Source organism: Microcaecilia unicolor, chromosome 1, assembly GCF_901765095.1.
Source record: "Microcaecilia unicolor chromosome 1, aMicUni1.1, whole genome shotgun sequence".
NCBI classification, from domain to species: Eukaryota; Metazoa; Chordata; class Amphibia; order Gymnophiona; family Siphonopidae; genus Microcaecilia; species Microcaecilia unicolor.
In genome coordinates this window covers 358,668,500-358,687,014 of record NC_044031.1, presented here as the reverse complement: position 1 = coordinate 358,687,014, position 18,515 = coordinate 358,668,500, and the positions used below count along the sequence as shown (strand labels likewise).

Here is an 18,515-nt window from a genome sequence, read left to right as displayed (position 1 = left end):
ACTTATATAATGGGCTATCCCGTATACACCAGCTAACCTCCTCTTCAGAGATAGCCGCATTAAGTATGCCCTGCTGGTGGCTCGTAAGCTGGGGAATTTCCTGTCCCTCTAGGTATGATGCTGCCTATAGACCCTCGTCCTCCGGCTGAGAGTATAAGCGGGTGTAAAATGTTTCAAAAACCATATTAATTGGTGTGGTGACTTGCTCCTGAATTTGTGACACCCATCTCCTCCCCCCTACTTGGTTAACTAGTCTGCTAAGAGCTTCCCCTGTTTGTTAGCATGTTTATACAGCTGATACTTGTAATATACCAAAGATTTTTGCGTGCGGGATTGAATCATTTGGTTCAATTCTACCTGTGTCGTCATTAGTAATTTCTTTTGGGTAATGGATTGTGTCCTACCATAAAGCTGTCGGAGTTTCTGTACTCTCGCTTCTAAATGCAACAACTCGGCCTCCCTCACTTTCTTTTTATGAGCTGAGTATGATGATATGTGTCCCCGCAGCACAGCTTTAGCTGCCTCCCAAAAAAGTTGTCACGTCTGTGGTCGTGACCCCTCTCAGGCTTACCTTATTTCTGACAGTCAGCTTCTAAACTGGCTTCTGTCTGGTCTTTCTGAGTTAGTTCTATCTCTGTCTCTGTGTGCTGGCTGCTTCCAGCATGGCTTTGATTACTCTACTATACTGCACCTGTGTGTGTTAAGCCTCTCTGTGCTTCAGTATGCTTTCTGCCTGTGTTTTGGTTTGTGTTCCTCTTGCCCTCTGGTGGCCAGACCTGGTGGCTGCATTGGACTGTCTGTGTGCTGTTTCCCGTTCCAGACTTCAGCCCAGTCCAGTCCTGCCAGACTTGCTTGTCTTGTTTGAGCCTGCACAGCACCCGTAGCTGCCTGGTGATCGCTGCAGTGAATCTCAGCTGCTGCTGGGCTTATTAGCCATTTGGAAACTCTCTGCTTTGCCTTTGCATTGTCTAAGGTCCCTGGTATGTTGGGGTGCTGGTGCACTTCTGCCTAGTCCAGTTTATAGTCTGTAATTCTTGTCTGATTCTAGTTTAGTCTTTGTGTAGCTTCTTGTTCTGTATTGCTTGTTTCCCAGTCTTGTTTCTTGTTTGTATGTCTTTGTCTAGTTCTTAGTTGCCTGTGTTTCTTGTTCAGTGGCTGCCTTGCAGCTTTCAGTTCTGTCTCCTGTCTATCAGTGTTTGTTCCCGGTTTCAGTGGCTGCTTGCAGCTTTCAGTTCTGTCTCTTGTCTATCAGTGTCTGTTCCCTGTTTCAGTGGCTGCTTGCAGCTTTCAGTTCTGTCTCTTGTTTATCAGTGTTTGTTGCCTGTTTCAGTGGCTGCTTGCAGCTTTCAGTTCTGTCCCTTGTCTGTCTGAGAGTCCTAGTCTAGTATTCTGTCTAGCCTCCCTGTGTGCTCTAGTCCCTGAGTGTATCCTGCTGGTATCCAGTTCCGGCCCTGTCCGGCAAGTCCTGCCAGTCATCTGCACCCAGGGGCTCAACTCCTGAGGAACGGTGGTCAAGTACAGGTGAAGTCTAGCTGGCTCTGTCAGAGTTCTGCCTTATCCCTGTGTGGGGTGCTTTTGCCTGCCACTGCCGCTCCTCGGCAGTGGCCCAAGGGCTCACAAACCTAGTTCCTGCTTTTGGAAAACGTGACAAAAGTATTGGGTCCAACCGAAAGCTTTCTCTATTAATCTCCGCATAGTCCCTCCACTTGTCTTTCACGAATGCATGAAACTGTGAGTCATAATACAGATCGCTCGGGAACCTCCAATAAAAAGGTCTCTTAGGTTCAATACCCCATTTCAATGTAACCCATATCATGGCATGATCTGACACTTGTGTTGGACCTATCTCCGCCTTCGCCAGGAGTGTTGCAGTGCTCTGAGATATTAACAAATAATCTATACGTGACTGCGTACCATGAGCACTAGATAAGTGGATATAATCGCACTCTTCAGGATGTAACAAGCGCCAAGAGTCCAACAATTCCAACTCCGAGAATAACCAAGGCACTCCTTTAGAATAGTTCACCGGTCTGATCCGTGAAGGGCCAGTGCTGTCCACCAGTGGGTCAAAAACCAGGTTAAAATCCCCTCCCATTATCACTGGTATTCGTTCGAAGCTCTGTATTTGTCTGATAATAGTCTGAAAAAATTGTTTATCATATTGATTTGGGGCATATATGTTAACCAACAGCAATGGTCTTATTTAATGTAAGGTGCTGAATGATATATCTGCCCTGTGAATCTATAATCCTACGATTCATCACACACTGTAACCCTTTACGAAATAATATAACCACCCCTGCCTTTTTGTTTGACGTGGGACTATCCTCCAAGTCACCAACCCACCAACGACACAGCTTTTTCTGTTCCAACGCATTCAAGTGTGTTTCTTGGAGCATGGCTATGTGCACCTTATGTCTATTCAGTACCTGCAAGATCTTAGAACGTTTAACTGGGGATGTTACCCCCCCCCCCACATTCCATGGCATTATTTTAACCATGACCCTCCCCTAAGTAATCCCGTTAAGCATAATCTCATGCTTGTTAGGGTCTCCTATGAAAGAGAGGTATCCCAGCTTACCCCTCTCCAAGATTTTCAACTGTGACATTTCAATCCCCTTAGCCTTACCATTGTCATCTAAGTTCATGACCTTCTGTTGTTCATTCTTCCAGAACCCTCCCCTCTCCCCTACCCCCACCCTTCCAACCCCCATAGTCCCCATAGAGTTCTAAACAGAACTCGTCACGTGAAGGTACCCCATTCCCTCCCCTACCACCTTTATCAAAAGCCCCATATCCGGCTATTTAACGAAATATAATGCCTCTCTTATGATAACATACCTTTATAAACATTCAGAGAGATTAGAAAGTTTAGAAAAAGATAAACATCTTAGAAAATGTTTTGAGAGAGAAAAACAGCTTAACTCAAGTATCCGAAGGAGTTAAATACAACAATTCTCTAACTCCTCGGAAGATTTGCAGATCAGAGTTACGTACTGTGCATGGCTCTACAGCATTCCGTATTTCGCCTTTGAGTCGTTCTATTCCTGAAATCCTCGTGTCCCTCCTTCACCGTGCTCATCTTGCCTCTAATCCTTCACACAGAATTGTGTCCCATCCAACTCTCTCCATTTTTATAAAGAGCTTCTTTCCCCTTTCTTCCAAATTTAAACACTATCTACTTTTCGTCCAATTTTTCCAACCGGGACCTCTATTGAGCGTTATCTGCACCCCAGTATATTGTCTATGGAGCAATCCAGAAGTCCCTTCAGCTCTCCGCTCCCATCAATCATGTCTTCCTCCCGCTATGTTAACTGCCATGTGCTCTCTTACTTTGTTGTTCTGGCTGGCAGCATCTTTAGGAAGTCTCTGGCTTTCTCCACGGACTCATAGTTCTTTTCCACTCCATCGTGGAAAAGCCTCAGCTTAGCTGGATATATCAAGAAAAATTTAATCTTTCAGCTCATATAGGTACAAATGCGCGCCTTGCCGTCGCCACACTTATCGAATAGTCCTGGAAACATAAGATCTTCCGGCTTTCGTATTTTAGTGTCTGGCCAGCTCGAATTGCCTTTATGGATTGTCTGTTTGTGTCCATACTGCAAGATGTACATGATTATCACTCTAGGTTTGTCAGTTGACTGTCGGCGCGCTCCTATCCTATGGGCTCGCTCGATTCGCAAAGGATCTTGTAAATTATTTAATTGCAGCATCTCCGTGAGCCATCGTTCCAAAAAACTCACTAGCTCCGCGTCTTTCAGACTTTCCGGCAATCCAACAAGGCGCAAATTATTTCTCCTTGCACGATTTTCCAAATCGTCTTGCTTTTATTCTAATTCTGCCACTTTCTTTTGAAGCGCTTCTCTTGGCTCTTCAGCTTCCTGCATGCGATCCTCAATGTCACTGATCCGCTGCTGCATTTGATCTAAATCCAAATTAAAGCCGTCTAATCGTTCATGAGCAGCCTCGGCTCTATCATACAGAGCCTGTAGTTTTTTATCCAACGCTGCTTCCACCACCGCCGTAACCTCGGCAGTGATTTCAGCAGTCCGCGCGGAGCATATTGAGGAGCCCTGCAGTGTTTGACTGTCTGCCATTTTAGGTTCCTGGGCCTTGCTTTTCTCTTTCTTTTGTGTTTTGGAGGCCATTCCGCTGTAAACCAGCGATTCAAGGTTCTTATCTCATTCTCTCTCCTTTCCGGTCTACAACGAGAGGCTTACAGTCTTAAAATTTGTACCATATCCGATTTTGCAGATAATCAAGCGAGGAAGTATGGGAGCTCAGCTTTTCAGCGACCGCTCTCTCACATGGTACCACGTGACTCCTGATAATGACTATAAGGGATCGAGAGTAGGTTTAAAAAAATTATTGAAAATTTATATTATAAACCAAGCATCCACTTGTACAGATAAAGAATACATTTTCAATAAGAAATAAACATCTTTTAACTCCAGTCCTCCATATAAAAGGCACATTAAGCCTATTAAATAAAAAAGTAAACTCAAAAAAGAATATAAGAAAAAGCTACGAACAACATCAAGCTCTAATACAGAAGAAGATTTCAATTATGAGGGATCTTCTACCTCATGTATGGGAAAAATGGTCCTTGCACTTCTCTCCATTATTCCTCTAGAAAAAATAAAAGCAGAGTGCTGAGTAGAATTAAAAAAAACAAATGTTTGTGTGATCTATATATAATCACACATTTACAGGGTAATTTAAGGAACAACAACGCTCCCAATTGTAAGACTGCAGGTTTCAATAGAAGAAATTGCTTCCTTTTCCTTTGTGTTTCATGTGAAACATCTGGAAATATATGGATTTTAAAGTTCAAGAAAATTTTGTTTTTAAAATACAGATGTAGAACCTAGTCTTTATCTGAAACCAAAGCAAAAGTAACTAGAAGAGAGGCCAATTGAGCCACTGTTGAATCTGAAGTTTCAAGTAAAGCTGAAATATAAGGGTTTTTTGGTTGTATTTGTTCCATCTAGTCCCATCATCACCTTGTTTAAATGGAGGCAAATAAAAAAAAAATAATGGAGGTAGAAGTTTAGATGATACTTGTAAAATCTCTTTAAGGTATCTAACAAACAATTCCTTAGCTGAGATAGAAATAGACATGGGAAATTAAATACTCTTAAATTGCAATTCCTTGCAGCATTTTCCAAAGCTTCCACCTTAGCTTTAAGAATATTTTCTCTAATTATAGTAAACTGAACAGATTTCACGGTAGTCAAAGATTCTTCCTCTTTTACCACTGTTTCAGAGAGAATTTTTATCAGCTTGATTTTTTTTAAGTACCTTCTGATCCAGTTTTTGAACTTTACTGCTCATTAGAATATTTTGAGAAGTTGGAGTCTTACCCAGTTCTTGAATAGCTGCCCAATGTGAAAGTTTCAGGTCAAGGAACATTAAAGGAAACAATTTCCTCTAAACTAGAAGAAGGAGGAAGAGACAGGCTTGCACTGCTCCCAGTCGACAATTCACCAACCGCCCCGAGCTTGCTGCTCCTGGGCGATCCCTGCAGCTCCACTCTCTCCTCTGGTGCTGCTCTCATGGTTCCCCCAAGGGATTTCTCCAGTCCTCTTGTCTCCGGAAGGGACTCCAGCGGGACTGCACCAGAAACCCAAATGCTAAAATTAGAGGACTCCGAGGGAAAAGCCCTCATTTTAACTTTCCATTTAGAGACATTTTAAAAAGAAAGAATAGGCAGAGGCATGCCCTCAAGTTGTAAGAAGGCCTTTCTGTGCATCTTGGTAGCATGAGTCATGTCCTAAAATATCTGACCACAAAGTGTGATCTTTGTGCTGAAAATAACAAATCTTAAAACAAGTAATTTATCTTGCTCAGAAGTAAAAGACATATGCAGGGTGGTCCACTTTGGAATATTTCCCTTTAAAATCTCTAGACATAACATCTGAACCACCCTGTTTTCCACTAACCCTCTTTACCTGCTGAGAAAGGTAATAACATTTTGAGATAACAATGGTATCTGCAGTTGGTGGTGTGATACCTCTTTGAAAGACAGGCAATGGGATGGGGTAGGCCACAGGGGCCATGATCCTGCCAAAGTTTTACCCTATATCACATCAGCAGCCGGGGACATATGGAGGCAAGGACAGAGCTTGATTTGTTTGGCTCTCTGAAGCAAAAAAAAGTGTGCTGCTGCTCCTGCTTTAAAATACTTCCTACACAGGACTTCTGGTGATAAGTGAGTCTTTGTAAAATTTTAAAAGCACAAATTTTTCCCCCTAGATAGTCTCTTAATTTCTAATGAAGATTTAAACCAGAGCTCATCAAAAAGCCTGTGGCCATAGCACATGACTCCTACCTCGGTGGTGAAGGACAGTGATTTTCTATGGAGGGCCTGCCTAGATCATTACCCCAAAGACGATTTTCATGACCCCATTTGGGATCATGACCCACAGTTAGGAAAGCTCTCATTTAAAGTATCCCTTATTCTTGAAGCACCTGCTGTCTTGAGAATTGAGAACTATACTCCTAGGGACTTATACAAGTCAGTTTGGGTAAATTGAGCATAACTGACCACCAGCTTGTTCATCACTTACTTAGAAAAACACAGGATATTGTTCCTGTTTATATATATTCAGTCCTTGACACTACCTTCCAGATGTTTTTTAAAGTTATTTCCTACTCTGTTCTTTTACCCAAGGAGCAGAGCAAACACTGCAGCTGGCATAGGAACTATATGAAGGTCAGCTGTTACAACCAGGGCAGTTGCAGTTCTAGAAACATTCTCCAGATCAGGACAGACAAAACTGTGACAGGAATATCAGTACTCCCAGGCATGGATGGATCAAGTTAGTCCAATTAACAAAAAACATTAAATGTATTTTATTTCTATTTTTCCTTTGCTTTTAAAGTAATATTTCTTATTCCTTTTTATTTATTTAGATTTAGTTGCATTCCAGTACACTAGGTATTTCTCTTAAGGGCATACAATTTAAGGGACCTTTTGACTAAAACCTAGTGCCTTCTAACAGACATTAGCATGTGCTGTCACATGGCCCATAGGTATAAAATAGAACATGCAACACTTAGCATGTGCTATTAGTATACGCTTATCTTTAGTAGAAGTTTGTAGCTGAGGGAACAGGATGGTAAGTGACTTGCCCAAGATTATAAGGAGAAATGGTGGAATTTGAACTGGGCTTCTCTGATTGCTAGCATGGTGTTCTTACCACTAGATAATACAAAAACGTACTCCACTACTGATTTTCATTCTCGAATCATTTTATTACATTCAATACCTCCTAATTACCATTCATACTGCTAGCACTCATGCCACTCACAATCAAATGCCTCCTACTCCAACAACTCACTTGAACACACATTGTTTAACCTGTTACATATAACTAATAATCATATGTATACATATATAGTTTTGGTCCTGATGTATATTTGACTCTTTAGTGTCCATTTGATTCACCAAATCTCTCTTTAGCAATAGCTCTCTAGTGTACGGCTCCAGCGCCGCACAACTGTTTGATCACTTCAACAAATTAACACTGTCTCTAGATCTACTCAGGTCTCTATCTTTGCATAAATATATATTCAATGTATGTTTTTATACATCACCCCAATCGGGGTACTGTCACCAGTTCAAGTGGGTGAAGTGTCGGACATTAGAAGGCTAGCGTGTGTGTTCGCCAAAACACCATCCGCCTCATTTGATATCCTGCTCACTTCAGTTCCTCTAGATCCCCTTTTCGATATGCGCGACCGCATTTCGCGATGTTCTTCTTCAGGAGGAACTACTAAACAATACCTACAGACACCATATAAGCATGTCTCTAAACAAACTGAATCTCATGTACCTTAATTCACAACAAATAAGGTATCATCTCTATCAATATAATTTCTATCAATATAATTGTAGCTTCGGTAGCTTACCGTCTGGGCTCTCCCTTCCCGGGAGCATCCAAGGATCCGCCCACTAATTGCTCAGCTGAACCCTACTTCGTGAGGGTTTAAATATCCACCTCACTTCCGGCAACACCTTAAATGACTAAAGCCATTCAACTTCTAGATTTAAACCACCAGGGTCTACCGGGCCCCAAGAGTAAATGTTGCCAAAGCCTCCTCCGTCCCTTTCCAGAATAATATGACATCGTCGATATATCTTCTCCACAGCACCACATCTTTGTACCGTGGAGAAGTATATACAAACTTTTTTTCAAATTGAGTCGTCATATATAGACACGTGAGGGACGGAGATACAGTAGCTCCCATCGCCACCCCTTGCCTTTGGATGTAAAACTTATTCTGAAATTCAAAATAATTTGAACTGACTACCCATGTGGTAAGCTGATGCACTATCTCAATTTTTTGATCTGGCATCGAGCTCTCACGCAAGTAGGCGCATGCAAGTTCCACCAATTTATCCTGTGGTAAATTAGTGTACAGAGACACGACATCTAGTCCTACCATGATGAAATTATCACTGTAAACATCTTGAGCATCAACGTGTTCCAGCTGCTGCATAAAATGAATCGAATCTCTAACATATGATTCAGCCCGACTGACAAAGGGGTTCAAAAGCTTGTCCAAATACTTCAAGAGGGGTTCTAATACTGAGTCACGTGTGGACACAGTGGGTCTCCCGGGAGGGTCCCAGTCAGATTTATGGACCTTCGGAACGAAGTATATAAAAGGGGTCTTAGGGTGAGGGTGGCACAAAAACCGCTGCTCCCTTATTGTCAAACTACCATTCAAATCCACATATTGTCTAATGACCTGTTGAAGTTCTACCGTGGGATCACTTTCCAATTCATAATATTGGGATTGCTGGAGTTGTTTTAAACCCTCTTCTATATACTTAGTAGTGTCCATAACTACCGTGGACCCTCCCTTGTCGGCCCTCAAGATAGTCAACGTTTTATCATTGGCTAAATTGTTAATACACTTCCATTGATGGCTAGTGGTATTGCTGTTACATACACTAGGGGATTGCTCCATAATGGACAGTCTTTTAACACTAATTTTTGAAAAGCCATAATAGAGGGATCAGCCGGGCCAGGAGGGACCCACCTCGATCTATACCCTGTGCAGGGTAACTCATCCACCCCCTTCTCTGAATTACCAAAACTAGAGGAACTGAAGTGAGCAGGACATCGAATGGGGTGGATGGTGTTTTGGCGAACACACACGCTAGCCTTCTAGTGTCCGACACTCCACCCACTTGGACTGCTGATAGTACCCCGATTGGGGTGATGTATAAAAACATACATTGAATATATATTTATGCAATGATGGAGACCTGAGTAAATCTAGAGACAGTGTTAATTTGTTGAAGTGATCAAACAGTTGTGCGGCGCTGGAGCCGTACTCTAGAGAGCTATTGCTAAAGAGAGATTTGGTGAATCAAATGGACACTAAAGAGTCAAATATACATCAGGACCAAAACTATATATCTGTGTATACATATGATTATTAGTTACTGTATGTAACAGGTTAAACAGTATGTGTTCAAGTGAGTTGTTGAAGTAGGAGGCATTTGATTGTGAGTGGCGTGAGTGCTAGCAGTATGAATGGTAATTAGGAGGTATTGAATGTAATAAAATGGTTTGAGAATGAAAATCAGTAGTGGAGTACGTTTTTGTATTATGTAGTAGTTTTGTGGTACTCCTATATGTTAGGTTGTCCCTCTAATTTGTATTTAGGTTCTTACCACTAGGCCAGACATTCCCAGCACGTGGTATGTGCACCCCAAGGGCTGCGTAAAATGTTAACAGGGGTATGTTGTGCCCTGGCAACATACCCAGAGCTAAGTGCCACATCTTTCCCTCCTTCCTTCTCCTCCCAGTCAAGCATCACCTCTCCCTCCCCCATCTGTCCTAATTTGGCTTGTTCACTGCTGATTGTGGCAGTGCAGTGATTCAAACACACAGCCTAAGGCCTTCCCTAAGCTACGCCCTACCTCCTTTGATGCAATTTCCTGTTTCCATGGAGACAGGGTACAGCCTAGTGAAGGCCTTCTGGGCTGCCTGTTTGAATTGCTGCATTGCCATGATTGGCAGTGGTTGAGGCAAGTTAGAATGGACAACAAAGAGGGGGCACAGAGAAGAGGTACTGGGTATAGAGGGATCATAGGGACAGGGACAAAGGTAATATTGATCAGAGAGGGGGTAGGGACACAGAGAGGCAAATCTGATCACAGGGGGTAAGAATAGAGACCCAGATGAAAGGAAAGGGACATGGACACAGAGGGGGAGATGCTGGACAGGACAGATAGGGATGCAGAGGGAAAATGAATGGTTGACATGGAGAGAAAAGAAATGTGAAATGCATAGGAGACACTATAATGATAAGAATAAAAAAAAAAAAAAAAAAAAAGAGAGAGAGAGAAAAGCTAAAGAGGGATGCTGGGACCAAAGTGAATGGGAAAAATAAAAAGTTCAGACAACAAAGGTAGAAAAAAGTATTTTATTTTGAATTAATTGGAATCTCTCAGCCTTTTTAAATGCACATTTCTGGTATCTTGTATTTCAATTTCTCTTTCTCAAATTTTGTTCTCCATGCTGACTTCTTAAGGTTTCCAATTCAGTTTTTAGCCTTTATATTTCTATTACTTCGTGATCCCTTGTCTCATATTTGTTGAGAGTCTGTTTTGCATTTGTGTGGTATTCTCCTAGCATGTAGTTTCAGTGTAGAGATCTTTCAGCAGACCCATTTGTTCTGGTTCTTGCTGGGTGGTATATTAGTGTATGACTTGGTGTAAAGCTTTACAGTATGTTCATTTCACACATAAAGTAGTTCTTTGAGTCTTGGGAGTTGGTGCTGTTTTTGTATGTTAAGGTTCTGAGTGTATTTTTGTACTAGTTGTGCAAAGTTTTTTCAAGTGAGGTAATATCAAAAACTTTAATATAATTTTAGTTTGTCATAACATCAGACAGGGTTTTAGACATTTTTCAGTAACTGAGATGTGTTGAGGTTAAAGAATAGCTGTTGATCTTGCAGCTCTCAATCTCATGAGACAACAAAATCAACGAACTCTCTGAGAAAGAGGCAGGGAGGGGACACATGCTGAGGGCAGGTGCGATTTGAGAGAGATGCAGACTGGGTGAGGATGCAATGGTGAAATTTAACAAATTGAAGAGTAGCAAATCTCCTGGACTGGATAGAATTGAAAAATGAACTTGCGGAACTATTGTTAGTAATGTGTAATTTGTCTTTAAAATCAAGCATGGTACCGGAAGGACACACACAAACTTTTCCAACTTGTGAACAAATTACTAGATACTACACCGGTGACTTCTAACAGCACAGATACACCAGCAGCAGACAATCTTGCGAAATACTTCAAAGAGAAAATTGCAAAATTACGACTCATGATACCTGTCAATACCATCGAGTACGTAAAACTCCTTGACTGTCTAGACCCAACCCCTGGTGAACACCCAGCTGACAGAACCTGGACCAACTTCGACACACTATCGGATGAGTCAATGCTCAAAAGGTTCGCCAAGGCTCACTGCAAATTAGACATATGCCCTAATAACCTTATAAAGCTCGCCCCTCAACAATTCATATCAGACCTCACAAAACACTTGAACTATATGCTACAAAATGGACTCTTCTCAAAGGATAAAGGAAACATTCTACTCACCCCTATACCCAAAGACGCAAAGAAAAGTGCAAGTGACTTAACCAACTATCACCCAGTAGCATCGATTCCTCTGATAACCAAACAGCTCACCAACTACTTAAATAAATTTTCAATACTTCATAACTCCCAATCAGGATTTCAGTCTAACCACAGCACTGAAACAGTACTAGTTACTCTCTTGACTAAATTTAAACAAGCTATCGCAACTGGCAATAACATACTTCTCCTACAATTTGACATGTCCAGTGCTTTCGACATGGTTGACCATGGAATATTACTACACATCCTAGAATATTTCGGAGTTGGAGGTAACATTCTTAATTGGTTTGAAGGCTTCCTGACAACAAGATCATACCAAGTGATTTCTAACTCGACTATATCAGCCCCATGGATACCTGAATATGGAGTCCCTCAAGGATCTCCCCTATCGCCGACCCTCTTCAACCTAATGATGACACCCTTAGCCAGGTTATTATCCAATCAAAACCTCAATCCATACATATACGCAGATGACGTAACGATCTATATCCTGTTCAAACATGATTTAAAGGAAATTACCAATGGCTTCAACCAAAGCTTCCATATGATGCATTCATGGGCGGACGCATTTCAGCTGAAACTTAACGCAGAAAAAACACAATGTCTTATACTCACCTCACAACATAACACGAGCAAATTCACCACCATAAACACACCAAACTTCTCCCTTCCCGTCTCAGACACCCTGAAAATTCTTGGAGTTACCATTGACCGAAATCTTACACTTGAAAGTCACGCGAAAAACACAACCAAGAAGATGTTCCACTCAATGTGGAAATTTAAGAGTAAGAACCTTCTTCCCAAGGACCATCTTTCGCAACCTGGTACAGTCAATGGTGCTGAGTCACCTAGATTACTGCAATGCACTCTACGCTTGTAAAGTGTAAAGAGCAAATCATCAAAAAACGTCAAACTGCCCAGAACACTGCAGCCAGACTCATATTTGGAAAAACAAAATATGAAAGTGCAAAACCCCTGAGAGAAAAGTTACACTGGCTTCCACTTAAAGAACGAATCGCGTTCAAGGTATGCACTCTAGTCCATAAAATCATTCATGGGGATGCCCCAGCTTACATGTTAGATCTGGTAGACTTGCCACCCAGAAATGCCAAAAGATCATCCCGCACATTCCTTAATCTTCACTTCCCCAGCTGTAAAGGTCTAAAATATAAACTTAACGCATGCGTCAAGCTTTTCTTACCTGAGCACGCAGCTTTGGAACGCATTACCGAATAACCTAAAAACTATATACGAACTAACTAACTTTTGAAAAATCTCTGAAGACCTACCTCTTCAACAAGGCATACCACAACTATCAATAATTGTAAATGTAACACATCTTCACTTCACCTATATTCGAAAATGTTTTCTTCTTATACCTGTCTGCTTAATTTTATTATGACATCCATATGTTTGTATGTAACACCAATTGCTATCTTCTAATCTGGAATGGCGAATGCCATAACGGTACATTGTAAGCCACATTGAGCCTGCAAAAAGGTAGGAAAATGTGGGATACAAATGCAACAAATAAAGATTGGAGGGTGGCCAATGTAATACCGCTTTTTTTTTTTTAAAGGGTCCAGAGGAGATCCAGGAAATTATAGCCCAGTAGGCCTGATGGTGGTGCCAGGCAAAATAACTATTATAAAGAACAAAATTACAAAGCATATTCAAAAGCATAGATTGAGACAAAGCCAACATGGATTTAGTGAAGGGAAATCTTGCCTCACCAATCTATTACATTTCTTTAAAGGGGTGAACAAACATGTGGATAAAGGTGAGCTGGTTGATATTTTGTATCTGGATTTTCAAAAAGCATTTGACAAAGTACCTCACGAAAGACTGCAGAAGAAATTGGAGAGTCATGGGATATGAGGTGGTGTCCTATTGTGGATTAAAAACTGGCTAAGTGATAGAGTAGGGCTAAATGGTCAGTATTCTCAGTGGCAAAGGGTAGATAGTGGGGTTCCCCAGGGGTCTGTGTTGGGACCGCTGCTTTTTAACATATTTATAAATGATCTAGAGATAGGAGTATCCAGTGAGGTAATTAAATTTGCTGATGACACAAAGTTATTCAGAGTTGTTAAATCGCAAGAGGATTGTGAAAAATTATAAGAGGACCTTACGAGACTGAGAGACTGGGCATCTAAATGGCAGATGTGAGCAAGTGCAAAGTGATTCATGTGGGAAAGAGGAACCCGAATTATAGCTATGTAACGTAAGTGTCCACATTAGGAGTCACCGACCAGGAAATGGATCTAAGCATCATCGTTGATGATACGTTGAAACCCTCTGCTCAGTGTGTGGCAGCAGCTAAGAAAGCAAATAGAATGTTAGGTATTATTAGGAAAGGAATGGAAAACAAAAATGAGGACGTTATGATGCCTTTGTATCACTCCATGGTGCATCCACACCTTGACTATTGCATTCAGTTGTCACTGCATCTCAAAACAGATATAGTGGAATTAGAAAAGGTACAGAGAAGGGCAACAAAAATGTTGGGATGGGACTTCCCTATGAGGAAAGGCTAAAATGGCTAGGGCTCTTCAGCTTGGCGAAAAGACGGCAGAGGGGAGATATTGATAGAGGTCTATAAAATAATAGGTGGAGTGGAACGGGTAGACGTGAATCACTTGTTTACTATTTCTAAAAATACTAGGACTAGGTGGCACGCAATGAAGCTACAAAGTAGTAAATTTAAAATGAATCGGAGAAGAACAGTGATGTACGCTGAGGGAGGGAGGATTTAGTGCTGTTTTGGATAGGAATAATTTCAAAATATTTATTGGTTGTTGAATAATGAGATCTTATGAATCTTCGGAGTCCTGCTTGTAAATGTTGGCTTCAGCTTAATAAAGATGATTTAAACATAAAATGAATCGGGGAAAATTTTTCTTCACTTAGTGTGTAATTAAACTCTGGAATTCATTGCCGGAGAATGTGGTAAAGGTGGTTAGCTTAGCAGAGTTTATAAAAAGGTTTGGACAGCTTCCTAAAGGAAAAGTCCATAGACCGTTATTAAAATGGACTTGGGGAAAATCCACTGTTATTTCTAGAGTAAGCAGCATAAAGTGTATTGTACTGTTTTTGGGATCTTCCAGGATGACAGTACTTATGTACTTATCAGTTGTGTATGAGATTGGAGTCATAGGTATAACCTACGAACACTTTTTTTCAATCCATTTAATTACTGCCTCTTGTGAATGGGGCCTTCCTTCTGCTGCACTGAACCACTGTAAATTTGAGAACCTGGGAAATATTACAGTACTTTGGAAGATGCAGAAAAGAGAATACCCACAACTAACAAAAATGGCTCTTAAAGAACTTCCTTTTGCTTCAACATACTTTTGTGAAACCAACTTTTTCCATCTAATAGTTCTCAAAAGTAAAATGAGAACCACGTATGTCTAGAAAGTGACCTGATTTGTGGAAATCAGTTTACTGAAACTGAGATTCAGAATGCTTTTTTCGTTCAAAAAGCCCAGATCTCCCTTTAAAACTGCAAAGACAGTCATGCATCTATATTTCTACTACTACTATTTACTACTGTTTAGCATTTCTATAGCGCTACAAGGCGTACGCAGCGCTGCACAAACATAGAAGAAAGACACTTTCAGTTTAAGTGGCTGGGGTTGTATTCCTTGTATGTTCTGAAGACAGCTTCTACTTCAATGTCATTACTACTATATGCTCTTTAACTTTCAGTTGGTATGTGCCTGTTTTATAAAAAAAAAAACCAAAAGTACTTCACAAAAATGGAGAACTTGGTCATAGTGCCAATTAGATTTCTTGTTCCATTTTCCCAGTGAAAAGATTGGTCATTTTGGGCAACTTTTGTGGAGAAATTTCTTTTCTCCTTTTTTCATGAATATGCTCCATCAAAGTCCATTTTTACTGAGTTTGTAAGAATAAAACATCACCTGTCAAGGGGCCAAACATTTTTATATGAGACTGAAATATAACAGATCATGTCAACTGTGTCTTGGTTTGTATGGCAATTGCAGTGACCTGTATATGTTTAATTTATGTTGCCTAGCTAGTTAGCTGTTTAATCATAAAATGTCCATTTCAAAATATCTGCTGTTCAGAGGTCGAGGGTACTTGTTTGAAATTTGTTCGACTTAGGGGGGAGGGTTCTTGGCTTGAAAAATTTGGGAAACACTGCACGCTGCTTCACTCCTATAAAAGGAGATGTTGAGAGAACTAATCTTAACCTTAATGCATTATAAGACATATTCCACTTTTTTACACAATATATATATATATGAAAGAGCTTTTGGGATTTTATACTTTTCCAGTTGAGATTCAAACCTACAGCTAATTTTAATCTTTTTCTTCTATTCAGGCTTCTACAATGCTTGATTTTCTGCCAGATATGAAGCAGTTTGTCTCTTACCTTCAGAAAAGTTGCAGTCTGCACAATACTATAATAGTGGAACAGGTAACTGCTGTATTATGATTTATCACAATTACAGCCATTTCGTAAGGTGATAGTTATTTAAACTCAGTACTCACAAGGGTACAGAAGTCATATCAAAGAAAACTACATGTTCGCCTTCCTGCTTCACAAGGATTAATAAACTTGAAATAATGGCACCCCAAACCTTTTCTCCCTTCCTACAACCTATTTGAAATAACTGGGTCAAAATATCACAGGAAAGCAATGTGCAGTCAGTACAACGTGCAGCAAGAGTGAAACTAATGTTTCTTGCTTTTTGCTACAGGTTTCTTATTTAACCAAGTAGAATGTATAGAATGTATAAATAAATAAGAATGTATAGTGGAACAAAAGGCAATTGTATTTCCAAAATTTCAGTAACTACATTGTTGAATGGGCCCTAGGTGGGAGCAGTAATAGGGCATTACCACTAAATATTGAATATCATGACAGTTACAACAAAGGGGATATAGCCTGATTAACCTCAGTGTTGGATACCACCTGTAATGATTTTTTAAAAATATAGTTTCAAATGGATGAGAGAGAAGCTGTGTCCAAATGTCCATCTTTTGACTAACACTTTACTAAGTTCAAGCTCATAGCCCTTGATTTAAAATAATCAGATTTTGGGACTTTAAAATTTTCTAAATGTTGAGGAAGTGACGTCACCGAGTGGTATGGATGCCTGAAAAGTTAGCTCCGGTGGCCCCACGACGAAAACTGCAATAAATAAAGTTTAAAAGTCTGGCTGGAGAGTCAAACTTACTGAGAATATAGCCTGGAAGACAGCGGAACGATAGCGCATGAGCCTGTCCCGGTCTGCAGTGGATCTTAAGCGGTTCGCTTTTGTTAGCGACGCGACGCCGCCACAAAACAAAATGGCGGCCGCACAGAAAATGAAAGAGTCCGCACAAGCGGAACGCATCAGACCCCAGGAGACCTCGCTGGAACAGCGAACGGTAGCGGAAACCGCGGAGGGGGATCAATTAAGCCTGCAAGTATGGCTGCAGAACATCAGTGCAGACCTTAAAGCGCTGCGTGCGGAGGTGGCGACGATGGGAGCAGACCTACGGGGTGAAATCCGAGAGCTGGGAGCACGCTTGGAGAGCTCAGAGGTGCAGGTAGAAGCTCACAGTGAAGCCATAGACACGCTAGACCACCAGATCGCAGAAATGCGGAGCACACAACAACAGTTGCTGGACAAAGCAGAAAATTTAGAAAATCGGGGGAGACGCAGCAATTTACGATTCCGAGGTCTGCCAGAAACATCAACCTACCAAGACAGCGAACAGGTGGTCCAAAAAATTGTGCATGAACTGTTTACTCTTAATGGTGACCCAGTGGAGCCTGGAACAATAATACTGGAAAGGGCACATCGGGCGTTGGGACCCGTGCGCAACCACAAACCCAAAGATATAATTGCGTGCTTCTCTAGTTATAAACTCAAAGAACAAGTGCTGAAGATGGCGCGTCAAACCCAGGATTTTAAATGGGACTCATATGCCATTGAAATATACCAAGATTTAGCAGCGGCGACATTGAGACAGAGGGGGGAACTGAAACCCTTCACAAGGCATTTAAGAGACTTAAAGATTCAATATAGGTGGCGACATCCCTTTGCCTTGGTGTTTTATAAGGATGGAAAAATGCACCAAATTCAGTCTATCATGGAAGCACGAAACATCTGCCCGGAGGCAGTGGAACCCGAGGATCAACAGGAGGCCAATTCTGGAACCAGGCCCAGTCCCCGCCCCCTCCCGCCAAAGTGGCAGCGGGTGGGGAAAGGTCCAAAGAGGCTGCAGCGTCAACAATCCTCCACACGAGTCACCTGAAGAGGCACAGACTCTTGTCTTTGAATTTATTATTGACACATGCGATATAGTTGATTTTGAAGTTATATATGTTGAGCCACTCTCCAGCCTTGGATAAGAGGTAGCTCGAGCTATGTTTTTGTTGTGGGGTACACGGGAATGGGTTCTATGCTACTCCTTCCTCCCTGATTAGGCAACCGCGGGGGTTTATAGTGGTGCCTAAACTACTTAAGGATAGCAGGGGAAAGGTGAGGGGATTTCTCAAAGGGAGGGGAGGGAGCGACTCCAATATGATACAAAATGCGAATAGGATACAGGATCATGACCAAAGCTACTGGGGAAGTACAGGGGTGGATCCATAGCCCTTAAAGAAGGATGGGTGATATTAAATGTTTGTCACTTAATGTCAGAGGTTTGAATATACCTAGGAAGCGACAGCTACTATTCCGCGAACTACAGCGATTGGGGGTGGACATAGGACTGATACAGGAGACTCACTTAAAACCAAGATATGAATATTTATGTAAACATAAGAGATTCCCCATTATCCACTTTGCCTCCAACACTGACAATACAAAAAGTAGAGGTGTCTTAA

General features: G+C 41.3%; 1 protein-coding gene across 1 annotated transcript in view; it reads left to right on the top strand.

Annotated features, from left to right (window-relative positions):
* Window positions 1-18,515, top strand: part of TERT (telomerase reverse transcriptase) — a 399,618-nt gene that overhangs the window by 176,401 nt on the left and 204,702 nt on the right. Inside the window, 1 exon segment of the mRNA XM_030209711.1 lies at window positions 16,017-16,112. Coding sequence (XP_030065571.1) covers window positions 16,017-16,112 — 96 coding nt within the window.